We start from the raw sequence: 11,480 nt of genomic DNA on the forward strand, positions 1-11,480 counted from the left end.
TGTGATTCTTGTCGTTTGGTGCGATGCAGACAGGGTGGCGTGAGTGGTGAAACAGAAGAGTCTTTGTCTGTTCTTTTGAGTTTTGATGTTGAGTCTTGGCCTGACAAAGTGATGGTAGAATATATAAGTTATCCTGTGTGTCAAACACATTACGCGGTTACAGGTGTCAAGCTTATGGGCATGTGGCAGCAGTGTGTAGGAGGGAGGTTCCTAGGTGTGAGACATGTGAAGGGCATGAGACAAAGGAATGTGCAGCATTGGGGAAAGTAGTGGTATGTGTTAATTGTAGGGATGCCCATGGGGCTGCGGATCAGACATGTCTGGAGGAAAGAGGCAGGTTGAGGTTTCAAAGTTTAGAGTAGTGCAGAAGTTGTCATATGCTGAGGCAGTAAAGAAAGAAGAGGAAGATGGGTCAAGGGGGAGGGATTCTGAGAGGAGTGGTGTGAGTAGTAGATCTGTACCAGTACAGAGGGATAAGCCAACAAGTAATATATGCTTCAGTAAGATTGGATTTTTAGCGTTTAAAACAATGGTTATCAATTGCACTGCAGGGATGGAACATAAGTTGCAGAAAAATGAGGTTATGGTGGCAGCTGCAGAGAGGTATTTGGATGTACGAGACCTGACGTCAGAAGAGTTACAAGGTGTGTTGAGTGGTGGTGTCCCGTCCTTTCAGGCTGTTGGCCTGAGATAGGACTAGATAGATGCAAATAGTGGAGTTTTTAGTGAGCGTAGGATTAGATGGTACGGTATTTGTTGATTTTTTATTTATATACAGCACCAGTCAAAAGTTGGGACACACCTACTCATTCTAGGGTTTTTCTTTATTTTTACTATTTTCTACATTGTATAATAATAGCAAAGACATAAAAACTATGAAATAACACATATGGAATCATGTAGTAACCAAAAAAGTGTTAAACAAATCAAAATACATTTTATATTTGAGATTCTTCAAAGTAGCCATCCTTTGCCTTGATAACAGCTTTGCACACTCTTGGCATTCACTCAACCAGCTTCATTTCAATTAACAGGTGTTCCATGTTAAAATAGAAGGTAGGGCTATTTGGTAAAAGACCAAAGACCATATTATGGCAAGAACAGCTGAAATAAGCAAAAAGAAATGACAGTCCATCATTACTTTAAGACATGAAGGGCAGTCAATACGGAATGTCAAGAACTTTCAAAGTTTCTTCAAGTGCAGTTGCAAAAACCATCAAGGACTGTGATGTAACTGGCTCTCATGAGGACCGCCACAGGAAAGGAAGACCCAGAGAATCCTCTGCTAGAGAGGATAAGTTCATAAGAGTTACCCACCTCAAAAATGGCAGCCCAAATAAATGCTTCACAAAGTTCAAGTAACAGACACATCTCAACATCAACTGTTCAGATGAAACTGTGTGAATCAGGCCATCATGGTCAAATTGCTGCAAAGAAACCATTACTAAAGGACATCAATAAGAAGAGCCTTGCTTGGGACAAGAAACACAAGCAATGGACATTAGACCAGTAGATATCTGTCCTTTGGTCTGATGAGTCCAAATGTAAGATTTTTGGTTCCAACCTCCATGTCTTTTGTATGATGCAGAGTAGGTGAAAGGATGGTCTCCGCATGTGTGGTTCCCACCATGAAACATGGAGGAGGAGGTGTGATGGTGTGGGGGTGCTTTGCTGGTGACATTGTCTGTGATTTATTTGGAATTCAAGGCACATTTAACCAGCATGGCTACCACAGCATTCTGCAGCTAAACACAATCCCATCTAGTTTGCGCTTAGCGGGACAATCATTTGCTTTTCAACAGGACAATGACCCAACACACCTCCAGGCTGTGTAAGGGTTTTTGACCAAGAAGGAGAGTGATGGAGTGCTGCATCAGATGACCTGGCCTCCACAATCACCCGACCTCAACCCAATTGAGATGGTTTGGGATGAGTTGGACCACTGAGTAAAGGAAAAGTAGCCAACAAGTGCTCAGCATATGTGGGAACTCCTTCAAGCATGTTGGAAAATGATTCCAGGTGAAGCTGGATGAGAGAATGCTGAGTGTGTGCAAAGCTGTCATCAAAGCAAAGGGCGGCTACTTTGAATCATCTAAAATTAAATATATTTTTATTTTATTAACACTTTTTTGTTTACTAAATGATACCATGGGTTTACTACATGATACCATGTGGCGGCAGATAGCCTCGTGGTTAGAGTGTTGGACTAGTAACCGAAAGGTTGCAAGATTGAATCCCTGAGCTGACAAGGAAAAATCTGTCGTTCTGCCCCTGAACAAGGCAATTAACCCACTATTCCTAGGCTGTCATTGAAAATAAGAATTTGTTCTTAACTGACTTGCCTAGTTAAATAAAGGTAAAATAAAAATACCATGTTTTATTTAATCGTTTTTATGTCTTCACTATTATTCTACAATGCAGAAAATAGTCAAATAAGAAAAACCCTTGAATGAGTAGGTGTGTCCAAATTTTTGACCGGTACTGTATATTTATTTGTTTTTAAGCAAAGTGTAAGGGAGTTATACTCCAGTCTAGTAGGTGGCGGTAATGCATCATTTATTGGATGCCAACCGCGGTTAAACCTCATTCAAGAAGAAGAGATCGTAAACAGACGAGAAGCATCCATATTTTTTCACAGAGAAGTCGTATTTCAGCAAAACACCATGGGGGCCGTTCTTGGACTGTGCTCCATGGCGAGTTGGGTAAGTATTTTCTTAATTAAAATAAAAGTCGACATCATATCCAGTTATAAAAAACAAAAGGGCCGAATCAACCATTTCTTCCGAGATAGCTTCGCTAGCTCAGTTGCTAACCTTCTGTAGCAAATGCGCAACAACGAAGGCAAGCCAGGGTGGTTCCTCCCTGTTCAGCTGTCGGGATTTGCGCATTGCCTTTTTAATGAAATAAATTGGCCTGTGATAATATTTCCAACACTTGAACACAAATGATTGAACAAGTATTATTTTATTTGGCAAACAACCGTCATAACTATGTGGGGTTTGACAGTTCGAACCCGACCATGTTTTATTAAAACTAACGATTGCTCTCTCTCTACCGTATACGTTTTACATTTTGGATACTACACAGCAATGTAGCCTTACGTGAAAGCTAACTAGATAGTTAGCCACTTTGTCATTGATAGCTAAGCTAACGTTAGCTACCGGTACTTGGAAATATTGCAACACCGTCGCAGTCAAATGTCAGATAACAGCTATGACGTCTCCACGTAACGTTAGCCTAGTAGTGACTTGCGAAATGTGCGTCCTGAAAATACACTAAATTCATGTAGAGACAATAACAGGCAGGTCTGTTTTTTTTCTATCTATTTGGTTATACTAATACTATTCCTGAAACCGTTTAAGCTGAAAGTGTAACGTTAGCTGTTTGGACGTTCTCTTCCACATTGGTATCCACTTGATTAGGTTTGACACCAGCCATGGCCAGATCTCTATTCTTGGCAGGGATTTGGTTTCCATAATAGTTAGCAACTTGTCAAAAACAACTGTGTTGGTGTTATGTTAACCCTAGGTGGATTGATTAACTTTGATCAATGAATGAATAACCTGTTGACTTGGTACCATTATTATATTTGTTCAACCATTCAGTGGTAGCTAGGCAGATGCATGATTGTGTCACCATCAGTTCAATGCTTATTATTAGCTAATTGATTAATAATGTTGTCTTCACTGTAGATCCCCTGCCTGTGTGGCACTGCTCCCTGCCTGCTGTGCAGATGCTGCCCCAGTGGGAATAACTCCACTGTCACCCGACTTATCTATGCCTTCTTCCTCCTTCTGGGTGTGGGCATCGCATGCATCATGCTAATGCCAGGGATGGAAGAGCAACTCAAGAAGGTACCAAACTATGTTGTTATGTGTTTGATGTACAACATGTACACTCGAACCAATTCTCCTGGCACCTACTACCATACCACGTTCAAAGGCACGTAAATCTTGTCTCGAGGCTTAAAACTCCTTCTTTAATCTGTCTCCTCCCCTTCATGTACACTGATTTGAAGTGGATTTAACAAGTGACCTCAATAAGGGATCATAGCTTTAACCTGGATTCACCTGGTCAGTGTGTCATGGAAAGAGCCATGTGTTCATAATGTTTTGTGCGCTCAGTGACCTCTAATTCTATACATTTTTCTATTTGCCTGACTAATTACCTGTGCATCTTGGCTCTTGCAGATTCCAGGATTCTGTGATGGGGGAATGGGTACATCAATCCCAGGTGTGGAGGGTCATGTCAACTGTGATGTCTTGGTCGGCTACAAGGCTGTGTACCGTGTCTGCTTTGGCATGTCCATGTTCTTCCTGCTCTTCTCCCTCCTTATGGTCAAGGTCAAGAGTAGCCAGGATCCTAGAGCTGCAGTACACAACGGGTAAAAATGACACAGCAAGCCTTATTTATTATTATTATTATTTATAATTAGAATAGGGAATGATGATATCAGTAAGCTTATATACTGCAAGGCATGAATATAATTCATAAATAAGGGTATCTGTTTATAAGGAAGTTAAAACAAAAGGTCACACAGTTAAAATACTTATGCTATCTTTTAGGTTTTGGTTCTTCAAGTTTGCTGCTGCGACTGCCATTACCATCGGTGCATTCTTCATTCCAGAGGGTGCCTTCACAACTGGTAACGCTCCTTTTCATTCAAATATATTTTTCTGTCTCATGGAAATATTAGCATATCCTGCAGCTCTTTGAAAGTAGTTCACACATTGTTCTTCTCTCCCATAGTTTGGTTCTACATAGGAATGGCTGGAGCTTTTTGCTTCATCCTGATCCAGCTGGTCCTGCTGATTGACTTTGCCCACTCCTGGAATGAGTCCTGGGTGGAGAAAATGGAGGAGGGCAACTCTCGCTGCTGGTATGCAGGTATGAGACATGAGCTTCTCTTTGAGAATACCTTGTGGAAATGGTGACGGGTTGAGTTAAAGCAGTCTTCAGCATCTACTCTCCTCTAACCTCTGTCCCCATTGTCCAGAAATAACCATCCAGTGTCATTCCTCCCTTGCAGCTCTGCTGTCTGCTACAACCATCAACTACATCCTGTCCCTTGTGTCTCTGGTCATGTTCTACGTCTACTACACCCACACTGACGGCTGCACTGAAAACAAGGCCTTCATCACTGTCAACATGCTGCTGTGTGTGGGAGCCTCAGTCATGTCCATCCTGCCACAGATTCAGGTAAGGAAGTGCATTGGACCAGCATGTCACCTACACTCCATGTTGTATCCCTAAAACCTTCATGTTATATAATAAACATGTCATTATGTGTTCTCACCCCTTTTCTCAACAGGAGTCCCAGCCAAGGTCCGGGTTGCTGCAGTCTTCCATTGTGACTTTGTACACCATGTATCTCACCTGGTCTGCCATGACCAATGAGCCAGGTGAGGATTTTAATGAGCCAATGTCTCCCTTTTCAACACACCAATCAGTGGCTAGCTCTTCATCAAGACAACTTGAGTGAATGTATTGGTCTTTGCCATCCACAGACAGGAAATGCAACCCAAGCTTGCTGGGTATCATTGGCCTCAACAACACCACCCCAGCTGGCAAGGACCATCCTGTTGTTCAGTGGTGGGATGCCCAGGGCATTGTGGGGCTGGTCCTGTTCCTGATGTGTGTTCTATACTCAAGGTAGAGTTTGACCTGTTTTCTAACTGTCTGCAGTTTCCTATAAGAAGGAACTGCTAATGTTATTTTATCACCAGGTAGCCTAGTGGTTAGAGCGTTGGACTAGTAACCGAAAGGTTGCAAGATCGAATCCCCGAGCTGACAAGGTAAAAATGTTGTTCTGCCCCTGAAAAAGGCAGTTAACACACTGTTTCTAGGCCGTCATTGAAAATAAGAATTGGTTCTTAACTGACTTGTCTAGTTAAATAAAGGTAAAATAAATGTACTTATCAGCTTCGTGTAGTTGCCATTGACCCTAACAATAACAAGTTATCCATTCATTCCTCTAGCATCCGAAACTCCTCCAACACCCAAGTGAACAAACTGACTCTGACCAGTGACGAGTCTGCACTGATCGAGGATGGCCCCCACCCTGAGAACTTTGACGTGGAAGACGGCGAGAACCGGGCCTTGGACAACGAGAAGGACGGAGTCACCTACAGCTACTCCTTCTTCCACTTTATGCTCTTCCTGGCCTCCCTCTACATCATGATGACCCTCACCAACTGGTACAGGTGTGTATCTCTCACTCTCCCTGGTTGATCTGGTTTTATACATGAGAATTAGGCAATGAGTCTGCTTAAGTATTGAATATATTGTGAACATATACACAGGTCACTCATTTTAAAAGGTCTCTTTTTGATTTCCCCAGCCCCGACTCCAGCTATGAGACAATGACCAGCAAGTGGCCCTCTGTGTGGGTGAAAATCTCCTCCAGCTGGATCTGCATTGCCCTGTATGTGTGGACCCTGGCTGCCCCACTGGTCCTGGTCAATCGAGACTTCGACTGATGAGCTAAAGAATTAGAGGGGGGCGCAATCATTTGCTCAATTGTATAAGGTGAACAAGCTCTGTGTGTGTGTTCCCCGTGGATAACCCACCCACCCTTTTTGTTTTTAACAAACGGCATGCATGCAAGTATTGAGTACATGTGTTATCCACTGTGTTTTATCCTATTGCACAATTTAAAGAATGAGGATTACTTTTGCAGAGTTGGGGTTGTAAAGGTTGCTGGGGCTTGGGGAGATGGTCAGTGGACATGTGTTCAGTTAAAGAAGGGAGGACTCTTCCTCAACTGTAATCGGTTCTGGATAGGACATTCAGAAAGAACTGTTAATTTGTTACAAAATGGGTAAGACTGCTTTGTTTATGCTACACTTTCCTTCACTTTAAGTTAGGCATATGTAGAGGAAGTGCAGGGTTCCAGATATTAGCTAACATTGTTATCCTAGGTTCATTTCCATCAGTAAGCATGATTAACCATTTGCATGATATTATAGGCTAATCTAACATCATGTAAATCTTAATGTTGCTGTGGTTTCCTTTTCAGAATATCCGCCCCAATTGCTAACCTGCAGCTTTACCTTTTGGGCAACTTGCACATCTTGTAATAAGACCCTCTGTTTTATGTACCTTGTGTTACTTATGATTTGCACTAGTTATCTTTTAAAGGTAAAATACTGATGTTCAAACAGTGGATACGTTATTTTGTAGATGCTGTAGCATAATTTAAGGTATTAAGTGTTTTTAGCAGACAAGATACATGTCAACTCCCATTTCTCCTGAATAGTTTTTGCCTTTCGATATGTATTAAAGTGCATTGTAACCCAAGGCAAACCATGCTTTTTCTTGAATTTTGCCACTTCATACCGCATTCAGAATGAAAATACACTTTATTTGAATGTCATAGAAGCTTAACAGCGAATCTCACAAAATCACAGTCTTATAACACGACACCTTATGATACACACCAGACCGCAGTATTTGAAATGCCGAGCACTGTAGTTCTAGGACAAGGAAATGCGCAGGCACTTGTTTTTTTTCATTTAAAGATTGATGTGATCATTGACCTATCAATACAGGAATCAATAATACAGTGAAACAAAATTGCAGCCTTTTCTTTAATCAGGGTTTACCTTCAACTGCTAGTGGAGAAACCATATCAACAGCTACATTATGGAATGTCTTACTTCTGACCTAAATGTACCAAAAGATACAAGGAAATAAATACAGTAAATCATTGTTTTTTTCTGCTCCTTGGTTAAATATCCAGCTGTGTCGAGTCAGTGGCGCTCCCTTCTGGGTTGAGTTCACACAGGTAGAAAAGCGTGGCCTCTGCCTCCGTCAGGGGCTCTAGGCGGACCAGGGAGCTCCGTGGAGGCTCCTCATCTGGCTCCAGGAGGTCTGTGGGTACCTCAGTGCTGGGCTGCAGCAGGCTGTCTCCCAGCTCTGTGGCTATGCTGCTGTCTGGCTCTGGGGCCAAAGGGGTGCAGCCATCCAGGAAGGCCAGCAGAGGGCAGGATGTGTACTGGACCAGCTGCTTGTCAGCAGAGATGCCAGACTTGCCTCCTTTGGAACTACCACTCTCCTAAAGATGACATAATTGAGTGAAATTAATTCCCTAACAAAAGAATTCAGACAGGAAGGCTTGATGTTGAGTAAAGAGAGGGGAAGCAGGTAGTAGCCTCACTATAGGCTTGTGTATTGCCTGTTTGACAGGACTCACTTAAGCTGTGCAGATGCTGAAATCTTGCAAGTTCACAGGGCAATTTGAACTGAACAACTGAAGAGGAATCATAGAACTGAGTAAAAATAACATTTTGTATGAAATGTCATTAACATAAACCTCTGTGGCCTATCAACTTCCCAATTACATTTAAAAATGAAAAGCATACCTCTAAAATATCTGGATCAATGCTGAACTGCTTCCCGTACAACATAGCCTGAAAGTCTTCCAAACTGCAGTCAATGCTGTCCAAGTAGTCCATCAGCTCAACCCTGTTAAAACATATGGATGCTTCTTATTAACTGTAAGCTGAAACAAATTCCATAGGCCTATATATCCTTAGTATTGCAAAAATGCTACCCAGTAATATGGGACATATTGTGAGAGCCTTTTAAAGTTCTTCAGGAACTACGGACCACGAAGATAAAGCAAGTCAAGTCCACTTACTTGCCGAGGAGGTTGATATTCTGAGAAATAGCTCCACTCTCATTGAGGATTGAGTCCATCATCTTCATGGGATCCTCCAGGCTCAGGCCTGATGGTTTGTTGAGTTGCAAGACGCTGCTGGTTGGAAGGCTATCATATGTGCTTATGGTGGTCTCTTCTGGTTCAAATACCAAAGAGTTGGTCTGGCCTGGATTGTCAGCGCCATCTGTCGGTGACACAGTATTGCTGTCGAAGACCTCAACAATTTCTACATCCCCCCTAAGAATGAAGGAGAGGAGAACAGGCATGAGGATAGATGGCACAGACGAAAATATACACGAAACAAAAATGTAGATGTTGACTTACGATTGATCCATTATTGAGGGGCCCTCTGTGATCTCTGCATCGTCGTCAGTTACGTCACAGATGACAACATCATCAGTAAGATCAGCGTTCTTCAAACCACTGACAGAGGGCTGGGAGAGGGCTCAGAATATACATTTTTAGAATGCTTTTCATTGAAATAACATTATAAACTCATATTGGAAAATTCCCCCCTGACAATGTCAAGTTTCATTGACTCACAATTGAAGCAATTTTCCTGGGCAATGATCCTGCCTTAATCTTGTCAAGAAAAAAATATCTAGTGTATTTGCTAGTATCATTAGTGTGATGTCAATGGATGGACATCCCCGTGTATACCTTACATAAGGAGGTAAATCCCTTTAGACCTCTACACATACTTTGTTGTGCTCCAGAGGAGGTTCATCGTAGATTTCATGGATGTATTTAGGCTTCTTTCCATTGTTGTTCAGTAGAATAGGTCTGAAAAATGGAGATTGAGAAGTAAAATGTATTAATAATGTTTTGTAATCGATGATGTCATTCGGTGGAAGAATTGTTATACTATGAAGGCTTACCGTTTGCGTTTTAAACCCATAATCCGGTTCTTCTGTACGAATGTGACAATGAATTGTATCAACTGCAATGAACAAAGACCACAACAAGCAAAGTTAGATTAAACTTTTATAGCCTTAAGGCCAATTATGCATTCAATGGTTAAGCTGTTTTATTGTAAGAAAATTGTTTCCAATTCAACTTCCACTGAATATGTGAAGTAATTTGGGGTGAAGAACATTTTACTGTACCTTCTTAATGATTTGCTGCTGTTGGGAGTGCTTCTGTCTCAGGTCTGATATTTCCCTCCATAGACCTTCATTATCTCTGTAAACAGAAACTCAAGCATCAGCATAGTACCATCTCCAAACCAACACATCACTACTACTTTTATACCCCCATTTAATTGCCAGGGCATGGTAGTTTGCATACCTTTTCAATGTGTTGAGTCGGGAATCAATGCTTTCTTGTTTTCCATGAACATTCTGAACACTGGCCAAAATATTGGACAGGTCTTCCTGTTTGATCTTAGTATCCTCTGGTCTTGCATTAGAAACCTGAAAAAAAATATGCCCATTACTCAATGTCTACCTTATTCAGTTTGACCACTTACTGATATAGGTCATTTATGTGTTTACCATTATTTGTTTGTTTCCTCATGATGGTCTCACCTTTCTTTTGATGTTTTCCAGCAAGTCATCCTGCCCATGTTTAAAGTAAGGATGCTGGAATTCAACTGGTCCATCACGCTCTTGCTTCACTATGCCTGTGTCAATGTGCATCACTTTGCGAAATCCATCTGCAGAGAGACCACCCATTAGACAGCTGCACAGGGGGCATTCCACTAGAACAGCTGAGCAGCTCTGTTTATAGAATAGCTGACTTACACATATTTAGCTGTCTGACGAAGCTAGCCATGTTGTTGTGTTTGAAGAACTTGGGAAGGATCTCCTTGGCAAATCGCTGTTCGTTCATGACGAGGAAACTGTTCCCCTCCTAGAAAACAAAGCAATATTATAGTTATGAGACTGCAATGTCAACAACTACTTCCACTAAAGGGAATGTTTTAGAAAGGGAATGTTTTGTGTTACATTTCAGGAACTAAACAGTGCATGGACTTTCTTGCCTGACGGAATGCTTATTGATGTGCTCTTATTAGGACACTAGCCAACATTCAAACAGATATTTCAAATAGCACTCGCTAGCTATAACGTCAGCTTCTGGGGGAGGGTTGTAGCGGAGGCTACTATGCAAGCTTTAGCAAGCACGGATAACAATAGCAAATTCGTCTTTGAAATCAGTAGCTAAACAAAATGATGCTTCTTGAAGGCTACCAGTGACACCTGCATTTAAGACTAGGAAGAAATACTATAACTCGGTCTATGAGGCAACAGATGATAAATCGCTAGCTGGCTAAATCGTTCGTTTCACACCCTGCAGCGCTAGCGCTTACTCGCTAGCTAGCTCTGTTACGCTTAGCGGGGCAATTTCATTTACCTGACTCCAACAAATAAATTCATTCGTATCAGAATCCTCCACAAGAGTCCAAAGCTTGGTGAGGAAAGCTGGAACATTTGAGTTTTGTTTCATTTTGCAAACTGAAGGTGGAAAGATGCCTTTTTGGGATGAAAAAAGCAAGTCGCTGAGAAGAAAATAACGTCGTAAACATGCACACAACTTCCTGTTTGAAGAGCAGAAGCTGATTGGTTGAATCTTGATTTACGTAACTTTTATCACGTGTAACGTAGAAGCATGGCTCAATTAGCAATCTGCAAATTATTACTGAAATGTGTTAGCTATTTCTTTTTCTGTGAAATGCTTTCAGGTAACTGGAAATGTTTTCACATATATATTGATAGCTCTCGAGTCAGCTGGCATGGGAGGATGCTCATAACTAGGTAACGTACGTACCTAGGTTTGTTTACGTTCGATTGATGAGTCATTCTATTTATTGCCACTAGGT

General features: G+C 41.6%; 2 protein-coding genes across 3 annotated transcripts; one reads left to right on the plus strand and one right to left on the minus strand.

The window, feature by feature from the left end:
• The first annotated feature begins 2,552 nt into the window (after positions 1–2,552).
• On the plus strand, positions 2,553–7,305 carry serinc1 (serine incorporator 1). The gene is made up of 10 exons (XM_024377989.2): positions 2,553–2,702; positions 3,693–3,854; positions 4,191–4,384; positions 4,566–4,645; positions 4,750–4,887; positions 5,030–5,199; positions 5,312–5,402; positions 5,508–5,652; positions 5,979–6,203; positions 6,341–7,305. Exons 1-10 carry the CDS (start codon positions 2,664–2,666, stop codon positions 6,477–6,479), a joined length of 1,383 nt encoding a protein of 460 aa, XP_024233757.1. The 5' UTR covers positions 2,553–2,663; the 3' UTR covers positions 6,480–7,305.
• A 37-nt stretch (positions 7,306–7,342) lies between these two features.
• On the minus strand, positions 7,343–11,213 carry hsf2 (heat shock transcription factor 2). 2 transcript variants are annotated; one of them, XM_024377986.2, is made up of 11 exons: positions 11,015–11,211; positions 10,405–10,513; positions 10,189–10,316; positions 9,950–10,074; positions 9,769–9,844; positions 9,541–9,602; positions 9,364–9,445; positions 8,987–9,096; positions 8,642–8,899; positions 8,364–8,466; positions 7,343–8,056 (listed from the first exon to the last, which is right to left on the minus strand). In XM_024377986.2, exons 1-11 carry the CDS (start codon positions 11,105–11,107, stop codon positions 7,730–7,732), a joined length of 1,473 nt encoding a protein of 490 aa, XP_024233754.1. In that variant the 5' UTR covers positions 11,108–11,211; the 3' UTR covers positions 7,343–7,729. The 2 variants fall into 2 exon arrangements, with proteins under 2 accessions (XP_024233754.1, XP_042156642.1); XM_042300708.1 differs by lacking the exon at positions 7,343–8,056 and adding an exon at positions 8,077–8,251 and having other exon boundaries at positions 11,015–11,213.
• Positions 11,214–11,480: the final 267 nt, after the last annotated feature.

Source organism: Oncorhynchus tshawytscha, linkage group LG18 (genome assembly GCF_018296145.1).
Source record: "Oncorhynchus tshawytscha isolate Ot180627B linkage group LG18, Otsh_v2.0, whole genome shotgun sequence".
NCBI lineage: Eukaryota > Metazoa > Chordata > Actinopteri > Salmoniformes > Salmonidae > Oncorhynchus > Oncorhynchus tshawytscha.

Coding starts and splice junctions, on each gene's coding strand:
- serinc1 (XM_024377989.2), top strand. CDS start 2,664: ATGGGGGCCGTTCTTGGACTGTGCTCCATGGCGAGTTGG. Junction 4,888..5,029: donor CTCTCGCTGCTGGTATGCAG/GTATGAGACATG, acceptor CCTCCCTTGCAG/CTCTGCTGTCTGCTACAACC. Junction 6,204..6,340: donor ACCCTCACCAACTGGTACAG/GTGTGTATCTCT, acceptor TGATTTCCCCAG/CCCCGACTCCAGCTATGAGA.
- hsf2 (XM_024377986.2), bottom strand. CDS start 11,107: ATGAAACAAAACTCAAATGTTCCAGCTTTCCTCACCAAGCTTTGGACT. Junction 8,900..8,986: donor CCCTCAATAATGGATCAATC/GTAAGTCAACAT, acceptor CTTCATTCTTAG/GGGGGATGTAGAAATTGTTG. Junction 8,057..8,363: donor TTGATCCAGATATTTTAGAG/GTATGCTTTTCA, acceptor TGTCATCTTTAG/GAGAGTGGTAGTTCCAAAGG.